Raw genomic sequence first — 17217 nt, 5'->3', positions numbered from 1 at the left:
TGAGCTTCTCATAATGTGTCCTAATGTTGCATTCTTGATATTCAAAGGAACGTTCAAAGGACAAGCTTGTTTTACCCTGCAAGACTATTATTGACAACCACCCACAACGTGGGTTGAAATATCTTGTAACAAAACTAAATTTATTCCGTTTTTATGACAGACAGCTTTGTCCTGTAATTAGATCTCAGCAACACAAGAGCATTTAGAAACATTTCTTGTAATGATATCAAATAATATACACAGCTCCTTTTTAATGGTTTTTGGTTTTAACTTCAGCTCAGATTCAAGGGAAACTTTGAAGCCCAAAAAACAGGTTTATTTTAATCTGAGAGAAAAATGAGCCACTCAAAAATGGTTTGACAAATTTATGTCAAACTCTAAGTTCTAGGAAATACAAAATGCCTTTTTTAGGATTGCTTGTTTCACAAAAAAAGCACAATGCTTTATTTGCTAATGTCCTTTGGAATTTAGTTGCCTCAGTTACCTCATCAGTTTGCTCTAGAAGCCATTTCTATCATAAAGTGATTCTTTTGTAGCCAGCTGATACCATCATCATGATCCAATAGTGCAGGAACTATTACAGATATATGCAATATTATTTTAATGAAAGAAAATATTTTAAATTTCTAATAAACATACCCAGAGTTTGCTTTCAATGCTCCAGAACACCTTAAGTAGAAGTTTTACTTCTTTTGGCTCTCTTTAACTTTGAATAACCTTCTTCTTTCTGCTTACAAAAACAAGACAAACAGAAAAGGGCAAAAGCCAATAAAGCAGCAATACTAAGCTAAAAGTTCAACTAAAAAACATTGTTTCTGAGTGAAATTCTTAGTTGAATAAGAAGTAATTAATAAAAAATTCTGTTTTCCAATATAAATAATTCGAAGTATGTTTATAAGTACAGTGGCTGAATAATTAGGAACGTGGCTATTTTGAAAATACCTTTTACATGTTGGTAACCATGACTTTCAAAACCAACTATCATTTCTGGTTATCAGTAGTGACAAAGGCTTATTCTTCAGAGATGTGCTTAGCAGTGTCCCCAGTCAGCACCATTATATTTTAATAGGGAGGACAGGAGGAATCAGCCCAATAAGCATCAGAGAGTCCATCCTGACCCCAATTAACAGACAAGCCTCTTTTCCTGACACACCAACGAAACTTCCTGAGAGCCTTGCATCCACCTCTCTTGAGTCTAGCAGTGGCAGCACTGCAGTGGCAGTGTGACAGTGAGAACTTGCTGTGTCCTGACGCTTCCCAAAAGTAGCTTGCAGGGCTCAGGCAGGTACCTGTGCTACTCACAGCCTGCCTGGAGAGTGAGGAATGCATGGAGCACCAGTGACTCCTGACTAGGACAGGGCAATGCCCCTTCCCCATTCCAACAGTACTGCCAGAGCAGCTACAAGCTCTCCATGCTTACAAGCCCTGGTGTGTCTGAGTCATTCCCAGAGGCAGGTAAAGGACTTCATTAGTTCGCATTGTGGTGGAAGTCTCCTCTCAATACCCAGACCCCTGGAGGTGTTATTCCTATAAACAGCTACTTTTAGTTGCTGTTTTTTTTCCTCTTTGTGAGAGTGACTCTAATGCTGTAGCACTGCAGTGCTGGACCTGTAACCACTGACTTGGTTGTGGCCCTGTGGAAGGGCCTTTCCCAGCTGCACTTGGATGGGGCCGGCTCAGAGCAGCTGGGCTGGCGCTTCCCACACTGACTCCTCTCTTCCCTGCTGCAGCTCGAGCTCTGGGGTATGAGTGTGTTCCTGCAGGAGGCCCCTGGGGCTGCTGCACTGGCCTTTGCTGATCACACGGAGAGCACAGACTGTGTTCCTTTAATTACAGTTAAAACATCCTGAATTGCCTTGTACTTGGCTTTAAAAGCATAACAAAGCAAAAAACAATTTCTACAGAATGTTGCTAAATTCAAGTCCTTGAGATGAAAATCTTACAGAGCCATATACAGCAGGATAGAACTTTTCTGTAGAATCAGAAAATCTGTTTCAGAAACACTAACATCATTAAGTATTTCAGTAGCAGCTTTTGCTGGAGACACACATTTAAAATGAACTCTTTAAGCGACAGTATCATACCCAGTGGTTACCTTTAACCTGGTTAAGGTTAATTTTATCCAGAGAGGTCAGTAAGATTTCGTAGCCTGCCCATTTTAATTGGAGCAGTTTGGATCTTTTTTGTCTCTTAATTCAGGTCCTTCTGGACTGGATCAAGGAGTATATTTGTGTGTGGGGGGGTTACCTGTCTTTGTCTGGCACAACTTTTCTTTACAGGTGCTTCCATGGTGCTCTCCTTGACTGGCAAAGTCAGTTTTGAGGTCAGTGTTTCACATGTCAGATACTTGTTCCCTGTAATCAGCTTAAAGCACAGAAGTTTATATCTTCATTAGAAAAACACCCCACAACATTTTGAACAAGATCTCTAACTTTTAAAATTACTTACTTTTTCAAAAAGTGCTCTCATTACACAAAGCTGAGATAACCTACCAAATTACATTGTATAGATGAAAAACATCAGCCCAAGACATTTCATCCATGTACCCAATATATGGAATATCATCCTCATAAAAATTACACTGAAATCAGCTGAACTATTTTTTTAATTGAAATGCAGGGAGAGGCACAGAAAAATTAGGTGGTAAAGTACCTCTAGCTGTTACCTAATCATAACTCTTACACAAAATAGAGCTAACTTCAAAGATAGACCACCTTGCTTTGGGTCCCATTCAGTCAAGTTCTGAGAATATGGAAGGCTAGGAAACCCAAAAACCTCTCTCTGCAACTTGCTCTAGTAGCTGACTAGCTGTTCTCACACTGAAGATTTTTTCCTCATGTCCAGAGGGATTTTTTTTTCCTGTTGCAACTTGTGCTTTTTTTGAAATTATAATTAAACTTGTATTTGCAAAGCTTCCACGTTTGTCTAACAACACAATGCCTTACACACAACTGATGTCAGCAATACGCAATTGATGAGGTTTGAGATTCCTTCCAGAAGGAAGGAATTATTCCATTAGTATGGTTTTATATGAAGAAAGAACACCAAAAAAAGGTCACCATGTTAACCTCACACAGACCTGGATAAACTGTCTAAAGCAAAGGAAAATTAAGTACCCCACCATAAAAGTCTCAAATTAAAGAAGTGTTTATTTAAAAAAACACAGTAAATCATCTTCCCTTTCAAAAAAAAAAAAAAAAAAAGAAAAAAAAGAGCAGCAGTGGCTGAAAACATTAAGTTATATGGTAGAATTTTAGAAAACTACATTGAGAATGATGGTAGAACATTATGAAAGTCATGCTCTTTATTGCTTAACATTGTTGAATTTGTGAGAAGCAATGAGAATGAGCCCTTTACCTGTTCAAAGTTAGGTTTGGAATGATGACTGGTTGTCACAGCAGTACAGTCCTTAGAGTGGCATGCTGCTTTGTTTCCCTCACCCTTGGCCATGCACACTGTATCTTTGAAGACAGATTCATGAATATTTAACCCAGATCCTTTATTTGATCTCTTTGTTTGTTGCAGTGACAAACTGGAATTTGTCATTTCACTGTCTAATTTACAAATCTGCAAATGCACTTCCGTTGATTGGTGTTGTTTCTCAAGAAATTGAGCAGTATTTTGACTTGTAAACTTTTTCCCCCTTCTTGCACTGGAACTAAAAGATTCGTGTGTATTCAGACATGGACTGGTGTTTGATTTCTGAAGCATTGGCCCAAAATTCTTAAGAAAGAATGGAGATTTTGCCTTTTTGTGATTGACTTCACGTGGATTCCCACCTGAAGCTGAGTTTTCAGAAAAATCAGAGTTAGCCATTTGTCCACTAGACTGGGTTTTCCATTGGAATATGGGTGTACCATGTTTTGCGTGTGTCTTCATGTTCTTTACCTGAAGCACGCTGCTGTCAGTAGGAGTTTTGACTGGCATATTTTGAATGTGTTTGAAAATCTGAGTTATGCTGGATTTGTGCACAGTCGGCATAGAAGACGAAACACCCACACTTTTTATTGGTGAATGCCTTTCAGCATTTTCCTTTTTCTTCCTATCTGTTTGATTTGTGATCTTTCCATTCATTTGCATCAACTTTCCTTTGAAAATTGGTATAATTTTGCTGACTTTTGGAAGCGTGGCTTCAAAGGCTGAGTTTACGGGTGTTCCTAAAGATTTTGCAGTTGGTAACTGTAGAACGCCTGGAATTTGCATATTGCTCATTGATTTCTCTGTTGCTTCAATGCTAACCCCTCCTGTACTCGAAAAACTGCTACTGCTACTCGATAAATTGTTTGTTCCAGGCTCTTTGATCAAACGCTCCATCCAGTGGCTGTTTTCCGTACTGCACGGTGAAGGAATTTCAGGCAAAGTCGGTTTTCTTGGAGGAACCTGCGTTAGAGATACTACACAAACCATCTCACCGTCCAATTTCGTACGCTTAGGTTTTATTTCCTGCAACACGTCAAGAGGCTGCTAAATTGAATAAACTGCATTTAACGATCTAATAGTGCCACCTAATGCACTGTTATATGGTATCAACTGAATAGACATCACAACATATAAGAATAAAAATTTGTGGTTTGGAGTAGAATATTTTAAAACAATATTTAGTTGTCACTATAAATTAAGGGTTTTTTTTTTTATCCTCCCCGAGTTCTTTGTTTACACACTCTGCTAGAATATCGTATTTCTCAGAAGGAAACACTTAAATTACACTAATTATCTTGGTTTAGTGCTTTCCAACTGGATAATGTCTACTCCTTTTGAGGAGTTCTACAGAGGGTTTGACTGACAGGGCTCCTCATCTCTTAAGACTTCTAAGAGCATCTGTATTCTGAGCAAAAGACAGTCTGGATTTCTATAAAACTGCAGATGACACAGAGGACCTATTCTAGGTCCTACCTTTGATCACTGGAGAGACATAAACAGAAACTGCTTTCTGAAAGAGGATTATAGTATTTTAGAACCTCTGCAATATCTGTCACTATTATTTGTTCAGAATTAATTACTTCATTTCTTCTTTCACACACTACTACCAAAGAAATTTGAGCCTTAGCCTTCGTCACAACCTCCAATTACAGGAGTTTTGATTACTTGTCTCCTTTTCATCACCAGATCTGGAGTAAATCTTACAGCTTGAGTGTTTTAAAATGCTTATGTCCACACAGTCCTCTTTTTATTTTTAAATAAATTGTAATATTACTACTCTGATAGTAATAATAATAGAATCATGAATGTTTTGAATTGGAAGGGACCTGACAGATCATCTAGTTCCAGCCAACTTTGACCAGACCACGTTTCTCAAAGCCCCATCCAGCCTGGCCTTGAACAATTTCAGAGATGGAGAATCTACATCTTTAGGCAACTTGCTCCAGTGCCTTACTCATTATTATTGTTGTTTTTACTGTTGTTTCTATTACTATGGAAGAGATTTGAGAAAGTTCTGGATATCCAAATGTAAAAAAAAAAAAAAAAAAAAAAAAAATCTACAGAATTGCAAATACTGATAGCAAGTAATTTGTACCAAGTCCATTTTTAAATGTATGTATAACTTTATAAGGTTAATAACAACTTTACAATGGCAAATAATGTAGCTTTTACTTACATGATAATTAAAAGTTACAGGATTGATAGTTTGTTTTGAAAAGCATAGTTATATGCTCTTACTGTGCTCTGAATATGATAAAGACCACTTAATGCAATGAAAAAATATGTGCCATTAATATGTTTATAAAGAAAGCCTTACATGCACTGAAGCCTTGCAGAGTTCCTTTGTAGCATAAAGTGCTTTACTTGTCATCTTTACTGGAAATCCACACAGCTGTGAAAAATTGCTCTTCATGTCAGAAATAAAAGAGCTCACTACACTTTCTGCATCTGTTCTGGGGAAATACTGCACTGGCTGACTTCGGATGCAATTTAAAGGGTACCTGAGAAAGTGTTCAAGGATACCTAACAACTTTCCCTATATTTCTATAATTAATAAAAATCCTTGTTGAGAAGAAAGCATAAGTTTGTCTAAATGTTTTTTTTTTAAAGGTAAACAAAAGCACTTAATTCCTTATGGGCCTGAAGTTTATAAAGTTACAGGACTTCAGCACAATTATACTATGCTAAGCTATAAAGGCAAAGATTACTCAATATAAGTAACCCTTAGTCTAGTGTTTTCTGGCAGGAAAATTCTCTTTAAAAGCAATTTTTGTTGGTCACATTTTTACACAGTTTGACTTTCTTTTACAGCACTTCCTTTTGCATCACATTTAAAGTGGCATTATCACATTTATGGAAGCCATGAAATAAATCACTCTATTTGACTTCTGATTGTTCAATACTGGGACAGAGACTTGACTAAACATTTTGTTTCAATTTGTCTATTAAAACATATCTCTACTGACTACTATGAAATTATGAAAGAAGGAAATCTGGCAGACTCAAAAATAAAAAGCAGACCCTTGTTAGAATTGTAGAAGAGGAAACAACAAATATGTTCTGAAAGGATACGTGAAGAATCTTTCCCCTATTGGTTTGAAGTAAACACTCAAGTATATTTTTGTCTCTTCAAGATCCTCAGGAAGAATATATCCATACTTAGATAAACCAAACAAAAACAGGTGTTATAAGGACAAACTCAATAGGCAAACAAAAAAGGGAGGGAAAAAAATGAATGCAGTGTATGTGTTTTTTACCAGATTCTTCCAGTGCATCTGAAAATCCTTATATGAATGGAAAGGAGATTCTGGAGGAATTATATGGCTAATGTTTATGATTTGACCCATTTTCATGCTGTGAACAGATAAAGAAGGGCTGCTTAGAAAGGGTGTCATAAAATCCAGTTGAAAATATACTGGGGTTTTTTTGGGGAAAAAAAATCTTATTTTTTGCATTCAAAGTATTTAGAGATTATTTTTATGTTTTGAGGACTAATACCTTTAGCTCACAAGTTTATGACATAACAATTTCAATATTTTCTGAAGTATGGTAAAGAATAAAGTGACAACTACAAGTGACATATCTCTTCAACACTCACTAGCAGTGAATGTAGAATAAAAGGAAATATCATTATTACTTCTCCTATATTTCATGATGAAAAATATTAGATAAAAATGAAGGTAGTTCATGGCAAAGGTTGAAATACTTTTTCTTTAAATTGACTTCCTGGTAAAATTGTATTTGAGAAAAACTGATGCTCTTGCATACCATATAAGTAGCACAAAGATTAGTAAATTGAAATAGTATTTAAATGCGTAATTTATGATTTGTTGATTAATTTTTCTTATTTTCCTTAGCAATGAGATAATAAAAACAAAAAATGCCTGAATTTAAAACAGATTGTAAAACAGAAGAGTTCTTATCATTAGCATCAAATTCAGAATTTGTAGGGCAAACATTTCAAGAAATGTTTATTTCTGCTGAAATGTGAACAGATTCCTACCTTGGCAAAACGTAGCACCAGTTACTTAGTATGGAATGTTGCTGAATAACTGTGTTTTCATTGCTGTCAAACAGCTTTACGATATTTGCTGAAATATCAAAATCTCCCAGCTTAAAACAGAAAAGAAAGTTTATTTGCAAATAATTCTACAGCAGTACAAATTTTAAATCTTCAAAAATAATTGTGTATCATGATACACTGAAACTTGATATATTATCATTCTTTCATCAGCGTTCAGAGACTGATTATTTCAGAGGATATTCCCATCATCAAATTGCAGACTATCTTACGTTAGAGCTTACACTTTCACAAGCCATGCAAGTATAAGGTTTAAAGTTTATTGAAATCAGAGAGATTAAAACTTTATGTGAAATGGTTTAATAAGAGTATAGAAGGAATTTCTCAAACTGAGAGCTGTCTCACTTCCACACGCATTTTCAAAAAGTTCAAATCAGATACCCATGCTCGACATTCTAGTAACTGTGTATCACTTTGTCTAAACATGTACAAGTATCCAAAGAACAGAATTAATGGAACATGCAGTTTCATCCTCTGAGAAGTCAAAAACCACCACACTTTTTCACAATGTCTGAATTTGACTGTAGGGAACAATCAAAGACAGAGATTTGAGAAACATTTTATCTTTCTATAATCTATGAGGGTTTGCATTTTTTCACTGAGAAGAAAATCTGGCCATTTCTGTTTTATAAAAGTATCAATCTGGTAATAAAGCCACATAATGATCTTTTCCATCATTGGTCTATATAATTTGGGAACTGGCTTCTTATAGATAGCTTTAGTATTCATGCTGTCCCAAGCAGGGTACAGAAGAAATCCTGTTTTTCTATTTCAACAAAAGAAGAGCTTGGATCAGAAATATTTATTTTAGAAGAAACCAGCAAACCTGACAAATATGCCCTGCATGTATGGATATACTCACCACAGGTGGCATGGCTGTCAGAAAGGATAATAGGTTTTCAGCCTCAACTGTGATGTCTTAAACAATGTATAAATTAAACTTACAAGCAGCATGGTCCCAGCTGCTCCAATATTTTGGAAGCTGTATAGAAATTAAGCAGATTCCATAATAACTATATAAAAGGACCTTGAACATGGTGCCAACAACTCACCTGTAGTTGCTCTGTTTTTACTCAAAACTGTCTGTGTACTACAGTGTGACTGAAAGCTTTCTAGAAAACACTGCTAGAAGGAAATCTAGAGTCACAAAGACCCCACACTGCTATATTCTGTTAGCATTTTTGAAAGCTCTCTTAGCCTTGAATCTCAGTTTTACACTTGCTAGAATGCATCAATACAAATACAATATGGATTTTATACTTTTATAACCTGTGCAGATAGTCAGGGAATATGGTTAATGTCTCAGTGCAATCAGAAATAAGCATTTCTATGCCCATCATGATAACTGGAAGTCACCTAACAGAAAAGAAGATAAGGATCAATAAAACACAGTCATAGAAAATATAACAGGCTTATACCTCAGGGGGTGGCAGCCGAATTGAGCAAGGCTCCACACTAATGCAAAGCTGCTTCTCTGACACATTGAGGTCTATAACTAAATTAAAAAAAAAAAAAAAGCACAATGCTCTATTTTGAATTACAGCTCATCTCTTAGACAGAAAGCTTACTCAAATATTTATTTAAGGTAATTGTTAGTCAAAATGCTGTGTATGAAAATCAAAAGGCTAGACTTTCTCAGCACAGAAATTAAAATTAGGTGCATTTTAACTGCGAAAAATAAAAATAATAATGAAATAGTGTCATACAGTAATTCAGAAACTCAAAGCTGGCTGTGCAACTGTGTGCTTGATCCTCATATCCTTGACAAACAAACACCCATTTTCAAAGCAAATGTAGTTCATACAACCATTTGCTGCACTGACTCATTCAGCACAGTATTTTCCATCCAGGAGCTGTCAATAGGAAAGACTAAATGAGAAAGGCAAGCATTTATGGACACACCTCCAAAACTTTCACTCAGTTCTGGGTTCTTCAACATATATCTCTCCTACAGATTTAGGCTCCAATATTGCCAAATGTAATCTTAACTTTTATGCTGGAATAAAAATACTACTTTGCAATTTTTGCAATAGCTAACCAGCATGCTTTGTGACTTCACTTTTGTGAACAGCAAACAGTACATACTGGACAGTCACCACAGCTCATTTTCCTATCTATTACTATGGAACTTTCACATCATTTGCAAGACTCTTAATTTAAGGCAAGTGAATTTAATTGCAATAATTATAACTTCAAAATGGCAAATGTCAGTCTATGGCTGTAGATTAATAGTATAAAAATTATCTTCTTCGTGAGTAATTTTTCAGTTGAGCTGACAACTATTACAGACAGAACATTACCTGCCACCAAGAGTATTTTGACAAAAGTAATTTCAGAGTGAAAACCAAAGACTCTGCGCTGGTAATACCAAGATTGTGGCAGTAGGAAAGTGCTTAACTTTACCCTGCTCTCTCAACTTTACCATTACCAGAATATTGTACTTACCAACAGCATTTTGCCTTCCTGAATGAGACAAAAAGTCTTTCCCTTAATAAATAGAATAGACAGACATTATTTTCTAAACCATATGTCTAAAGTCTTGATGTGAAAAAAAAAAAAAAAAAGAGAAAAGGAGAAACCACAGTTTTGTTTGCATCTATCACAAATGCTGAAAGTGTATCACTTTTTAGGAGATAAAATCCCCTCTAGCAATTAACTTTTCACTGATTCATTAACATCTATAAGAAAGAGAGATATGTAAAGGTATATTAGTAGGCAGCAATCTATACATCACTTTTTCCTCCTAATCCTCTACTTCAGCCACTACTCCTGAATCAGCTAATTTCAATCTCATACCCCTATATTTTGAAGATACTGAGAACAGGATACTGTTGTTATTGTGGCTGTAAATAAGACAACACATGCACACTTTTATCAGCACATATTTGAAATTATGTATACAATTGCTCTAATTATTATGAGCACACTACAGTTTTTTATACTTTGGTAATTCACATGTATACTACACAGGTATTGTAAATTTAGGCTGCCACACACAGGAGTTAGCAGAGATGTCAGGCAAAGCAGCTATGATCCAAAAAAGACAGAGCTTGGTAGAAGAAGAGGGTCTGACAGAAAACTACTTCTGTTTAGAAGAGCCTACAAATCCTGTGCAGAAGTGTCACTGCTGAAAGCATGAGTCAAAAAAACCAACTCTGTCCAACAATATTTGGTTTCATATGGTACATTGCATTCAGTTGACATAATTATTTTATCTATTACAAAGATAAAGAAGAAGATGAAAATGTGAATGGCATGTCCATTCAGAATATTAACTTGAGTAATTTAACTTGGATAACAAAACGACAAAAATTCAAATAAAGAAAAAAAGTAATATGATAATGGAATGAAACAATTTATTATTAATGAATGAAATAATTATGGAATTTAAATGATGGAAAACAAATGCTACAGTAAAGAACTGAAAACTAAATGATTGATCCCTGACCGAATTGAGTCAAATACCTTGCACCAAGAGATGACCAGCTTTGTTCCATCTGGGTGCAAGCCTGGCTGTAAGTGTGTAGGAGAGACAGGTTTGGAGAAGGGCTGGAGTAACTGTTTGTGGTGCTTCCAGCTAATAAAACAGTGACAAAAAGAAACATATATTTTTAATAATTTAACAGATTTTTTAAAGGCTTCAGTCAAAATTTAAGCAAATATACTGCTACTTCATCTTGGAGCCAAACTCCAATATGTGCCACACATGTTTAGCTTTCATCTACTTCGCTTCAAGAAGAAGGTAGCACAGAACTTGATGTTGGCATTTGGATTTCATGCGCCATTAAAGTGAGGTGCATGACAGTTCCTAGAATGCTTTCACAGGGCTGATAATAGACTTTGGGAAAAGATTAATTGAACCCTCTGGAGTACTTTATTAGATATTCAACTCCCTCCAGGCAAAGCTGACATTACCTCTGCTGTCAGAGTCAAGACCAGACACATTTTCTGGCAATCACAGTAGATAAATGCAGCTTTCCTCATTCTACAGCTCTATTTGCCTGCCTGTCCTGAAGAGCTTTCTCTTGATCATCAGCACTAGTCAAGAAACAAACTACAGCAGGTTAAAAAGAGTTAAGTAATACACCTCCAGAAGAATGTTTCTAATGAATCCTGCAAGGAACTGCTTGGTGTTGAAAAACCTAACAAGGACACATCACCTACACACATCAACATAAAGCAGTTCTGTAAGGTAAGCATATTTCAATAATGTATGTCTTACTAATCTGCATATGCATTTGCACTACTTGGAACAAATTAAGGTACAGCCAGCTGGCTGTGCACATTAAGAGAGCTATGGCTTTGGCTACAATCAGTCTTCTGACTCACCAATTTTAGTGCATCCACATGTACATTCATAAACTCCATAGATGTTGCATACTAGAAGATAGTAAATCATACGCATAATGGTCTAAAATTATATCAGCTGTTAAGCTGAGGGGTTCCATTTCTTCTCTATGCCTTTGGTTTTTCTGAGACTGTCCCGTACAGGCTGGGTAAACCCAAAGGTGAATGGGTTTCAGTTCAGCTGCCTGAACATTCCTGCTGGATGAAGGGCATGACACCAGCAGGAGAGCTGCAGGTCTGTGGCCCAAAGGTTGTCTCAAGGTCAGTCCCCCATGCCTCTGAGCAGGAGCAGGATGCCACTTCAGCAGAGAAATCTAGAGGCATTGATCACAAACTTCTTAAAACTATTGAGTCTGACAAAGTATATTTACCATGCCCACTTCACAGGACACATTTTGTCTACGGGGCGGAATTACTAACCCTGAAACTTGGCTTCTCTAGTGCAAAGTGTAGGGCCTATGAAAAACACTTCTGGCAACAGCAATTGCAGACAAGTGTAACAGCCTAAAGAACTCTGTCATATTTCAGCACTTACAGCAGCTCCATGTCTCTCTACATAGGCTTGACATATTCCCGATTCGTAAAATGGTATCTAAAAATAACAATAAAAAAATAAATCAAGGTTTTGGCATTAAGCATAGATTAAATTCTGGTGACAGTACCTTTGCCTTTGAAAATCATGCAAGGGAAGAGTTGGGCAAACACTTTATCCTGTGTTTTAAAGGAGAAAAATAAAATCAGCTCAGGTATTTGTCATCATGCAATCTCATTTCTAGCTAAAGATATATTCACAAACAAGACAAGTGAGCCAAAGACTGCCCAAAACAAAGCTGCAGCACTCTGCACCTGCTTCTCCTCTTGTGAATTGGGAGGTACCTTACCAATTGAGTCCATTTCATCCCACAGATCGGTTCACCATCTGAAAAGGCCATTTCATCAAAAAAGTAAAGGACTTAAGTTGTCCTACACCACTAATGCACAAAAAAAAGAGCCTGCTTTAAGTGAAATATTTTTACTTATCCTTGCTCCTCAAACAAAACACTTCTTAGAGAAACATAACATGTATGTGTGACAAATACAATTTACCCCTAGCCATACATGACTGACCAAGAAACAACAGGCCTCACATCTTTGGGATGAATTTGCAAGCTGGAAAGTCCCTGGCTACAAAGGAGTGAAGGTGTCTTGAAAAATATTTCAAAAGGTGTTTTCAAAACTCAAAAGTACAAGATAACCAAAATACAGAAAGAGCTATCAGCACTAAATCAAAGACATCTGTCTTGCCTATACTATTGATAAAGAGCCAACTACTTCACCCTTTAATTATTAAAATAAGGATGGGCCCAATCTGAGCACTCCCTGAATGCCAGATTGTACAACAGCTGGCCTGCATGGCAGGTGACTGTTTTGAGCAGGGACTCTTCTCAAGTTTGAAGATTCCATAGTGGAAATTAAGAGAACCTTCCTTAAAAAAGGTCAAAAGACCCCTTACCTGTGATCTGCAGTTAGTGACTGAAAGCATGCTGAATTCATGCTATGAGGAATTACTAATCCATGCAGCTACTCAGATACTATAAACATTGTAGGGATAATTCCATTAGGCATGAACTGTTGTCCAAGTCTGAGACAAAGATTGGATACAGCCACACATAGGCTCCAAAAAAGAATTCCAGAAAGGGATCCACTCTGAACCTCATGTCTCCACAGAACTTGACATCTCTTTACTCTTTGCACCTCTGGTCTCTCTCTGAGTCATTCTAACTCAGTTTGCCTTTTCATGGCTCTTCCATGTGTAATTATAAGGTAAACCTTGGCATCAAACTTGCTGTTTTATGAACAGGAACACCGTTAAAACCTTGCTAACCTAACAGAACACTGTTAAAACCTTGCTAAATTCCATCAGACCCATCAAACTCTGCCAAATTATTATTTTACCTCAATAAAACATAGTGCTGTTTCTCTCTTTTGAGTGAGGTGCACTCTGCTCATCTGCAGCAATTTGTAACTACAGATACTTATTTACACAGTGATACTGACCGCCATCACAACCGAAATTTGATTCAGTGTCCCCATAACAGGTGCAGAAAGGATCTCTTGATACAGGAATAATAATTGCCTATGAAAAAGGTGAGAAAGAAATTAAAAATGTTTTATTTTCTCAGCATACATTCCATTTTTAATCAGTTTCAATTGTCTCAGTATAATAAATTGGATTAGTCCAAGTTACTTGCTCTAGATGACCCACAATGCTCTAAGACAAAGATTACAGGCCTTTGGCACACAGATGGAGCTGTCCAAAAGTGTTCCTTTCAGCAGACTTTCTCATTTCTCCCCTTTTCTTTTAAAGGGAATAGCATAATGCTTGGTGAATGCTTAAGAATCTGCTTTCCAAATAGTCTTTCCACTTAGTCTCAACCTACATGAAGCATCCCAGCTTTGCAGATAAACACAGATTAAATTTAACCATTCACTAATTTGAAGTATGCGGATTCATTCGTTTTAGCCTATGAAATTTAAAACATAAATAGATATTTTGTTTTTGTTCCCCAATAGCAAGCAAGTCCCCTGCCCAAGAAAAAAAAAGCTATTTTAAACTATTTTGTACTCTTGCCATCGATAAGAACTTTGCTGATTTTATTACAGTTAATTCTAGTATGACTAATAAAATATTTGAATAACAACCACTAGCAGCTTCTGGAAATACTAGTCCTCAAAACTCTTCACCTGCAAGTCTTTATCTGTGTACTCCTTGACTCAACTTCTGGTATCTGAGAACTCAGTGTTACTGTAGCAGCACAGAGTTTGTGCAGCTCAGGCAGACTGACAAAGAACAGAGACTGGTGTCTGGTGCTATTCATAGTATGTTGTTGATTGCCCTCATGCAGCACCTGGGTATTATAATAAAAAAATAAATTAATTTTTGTAAAGCAGGTAGGTATTTGTTTACAGAACTTTGTATGTTATTAGGTAAATGAATAATCAATTACCTCGATTAAGAATATAGAGAAAATATAACGTGATTTGGTCAGATAAAAGTGCTGACTATCCTTTTTGTATACATAATGCATTATACTTGAAAAAATAATTATTTGCGAGAGCCAAAATATTCAGAGTAAATACAAGGACAAAAGAATACAGAGTACATGTATGATCCTTGCCATATTAACTGAGCACATGCAATGGAATTCTGTTTTTTTTGGAACTTCACAAAAACACTGAAAAGAACCCAAAGAACCAGAATTTCAGACTAAGAATATGATTCTTTGATGCAGTACTAACAAATTACATGTGAATGGGAATAACATGAAGTCACATTACCCATCTTGCTAAGTGCCTGTGGTGTGCTCCTTTGCCCTGCAGCACAGGCCAGGCCCAGTGTAATGAGGTAGAATATTCATGACAGAAAAAAGAAAATCTAATATTTCATTACTTGAAGAAAAATACACCTTTTAACTGTAGCATCTTTTTCAATCAAAGTATTTCAAAGAAAGACAGGTAGCGAGAAAGCCAGGAACAAACACTGCACACCAGAAAAAACTGGTTTAATATTTCTTCCCTTTCCAAACCCTAAAACAATTTTAGGAAATGATCTCACCAGCACAGTGAGGACAGCAATAAATATTTTGATCCCAAATTTTATGAACTCACCAGGTACTCACCTGAAAAGCAATTTTGTTAATTGTGATAAAACAATTATGAACTGGAAGCATATTTTGAGGAACAATGTCAAAGATAACTTTGCTGTTCTGATTTTGCTTTGCTTACTTTACAGTGTAACAATTTAAACAGATTAACCTCCATCATATCCAAGAAAAATCACAAGATGAGTGTTTTATAACTTTCATTTAAAAGAAAATAAAGCTTTCTTCTTTCTTACCCTTAAAGGAAAACACATTTCAATTTTTTTCGGCAGTCCTGAAAAGTAGGGGTTTTTTTAAATGCCAGCCAAAACTACCACTTCATCAGAGAATTCCAAAAGCTACAGCTCAAGGGAAAGCTCAGTTTTAAACAGTTGAGAAAAAAATCTCATCCTTTTGCAACCATGGAAAAGAAAGCCTGAGTCTGAGGCTTTCGTAATATTTATTGGGGGTTTTTGTGGCAGAGATGTTGTAAAACACATGCTGCAATGCCCCAGAGCCCTGCTTGCTGTTTGAGGATGACTCCCCTGTGGAAACAACTAGCTGTATTAAGCCTAAGTTAAATCTTCCCAGACATATTAAAAGCTAATGGGACAGGGCAGAAGCAAAAGGCTTCTCCCTTCAAGGGAGAGGATAAAGAGAAAAGTAGCAGTTAACACGAACTGCCAGTTAAGAAAGAACTACTGGTTATAAATCCTCGGAAATATACACAACCGCCCTCTGAACTGGAGGACTTTACGTGTGAGGGAGAAATCCGACTTTTACATGCCAATAATCACAGTACGTGAACTCGAAACCTGAGCTCCTGCTAAACTGAGCAGAACATCAGTCAGGGAATGGCTATCCCTGACTTTTCTGTCTGAACAGGCAACTAAAGCCCAGAGCTCGGCAGCAGTATTTGCAATTTTCAGTAACAGCCTGGAAGTCGGAGTGAAGAACCTCCTTATCAAAGCTGGGAACAGCACCCATCGGAGGGAGAGTAGCTACTCTTACTGTCAGGCTGACCAGAAGGTTGAGGCGGGATCTGAAGATGGAGGTGACATTCAGTGAAGCACACAGCTGTCCTGCACTCAGGCTCGGCGAGCAGAAGTTAAGCACCAGCTTTCAGGAAGGGTGACACGTCACGCTGGGTAAGTTTTATGCTGCAAAAAAAAAAAAAAAAAAACACAAATGCAGCCTCAATGTGTCCATGGGGTTATTGCTGCTGAGGCATCCAAGTTGTGTTGGCCGTGACGGTGGGATGTGGGGACCCATACTGAAATACAGACAAAGCCATCGCACGCATCTGAGATCAGAGCAAAGGAAACATTTTACCTCAGCCAAAACTGCAGGGAAACAGGATGCTGGACTGGTGAGACGGCCTCACCGAGAGAAGGGGAAGGCACTGCGCCCTCAGCCCAGCCGGCAGCCAAGCAGGGCAGCGCCACAGGGAAGCCGAGCCCCGAGCCCCGCGGGGGAGCTCTCCCGAGGCGGGCGAGGGACTCGCCAGCCAGCCGGGAGGTTTAGAGGAGCCGTGAGGAAGCGCCTGTGGCACGGGCGCTCCCGCCGGGATCGCCTCACGGTCTGCGCGGGAAAAGCGGCAGCGGCCGCCTCCCGCCTCGGGGCACTGCCGCCTGCGGGATCGGCGAGCGTGTGGGACTTCCCGGCTGGGACACCTTTGCCTGCTGGGACACCGGCTGGAGGGGCTCGGGCGGTCACGGCGCGGGCAGCGCCCGGCAGAGCCGCGCTGTG

General features: G+C 37.6%; 1 protein-coding gene across 1 annotated transcript; it reads right to left on the bottom strand.

Moving 5' to 3' along the window:
• Positions 1-670: 670 nt before the first annotated feature.
• Positions 671-14706, bottom strand: C1H18orf63 (chromosome 1 C18orf63 homolog). Its single transcript, XM_021530897.3, has 13 exons — positions 14573-14706; positions 13886-13964; positions 12384-12440; positions 10967-11078; positions 9947-9988; positions 8920-8996; positions 7424-7533; positions 6678-6774; positions 6493-6578; positions 5738-5921; positions 3358-4443; positions 2248-2364; positions 671-730 (listed from the first exon to the last, which is right to left on the bottom strand). Exons 1-13 carry the CDS (start codon positions 14704-14706, stop codon positions 671-673), a joined length of 2241 nt encoding a protein of 746 aa, XP_021386572.3.
• Between the last annotated feature and the right edge of the window lie 2511 nt (positions 14707-17217).

Source organism: Lonchura striata, chromosome 1 (genome assembly GCF_046129695.1).
Source record: "Lonchura striata isolate bLonStr1 chromosome 1, bLonStr1.mat, whole genome shotgun sequence".
Taxonomy (NCBI): Eukaryota; Metazoa; Chordata; class Aves; order Passeriformes; family Estrildidae; genus Lonchura; species Lonchura striata.
The sequence above is the reverse complement of the archived record's forward strand: the minus strand, read 5'-3'. Positions and strand labels throughout refer to the sequence as shown.

Coding starts and splice junctions, on each gene's coding strand:
- C1H18orf63 (XM_021530897.3), bottom strand. CDS start 14,706: ATGAATAGCACCAGACACCAGTCTCTGTTCTTTGTCAGTCTGCCTGAG. Junction 11,079..12,383: donor TAGAGAGACATGGAGCTGCT/GTAAGTGCTGAA, acceptor CTGTTTTATTAG/CTGGAAGCACCACAAACAGT. Junction 6,579..6,677: donor AGATGCACTGGAAGAATCTG/GTAAAAAACACA, acceptor GGTTTATCTAAG/TATGGATATATTCTTCCTGA.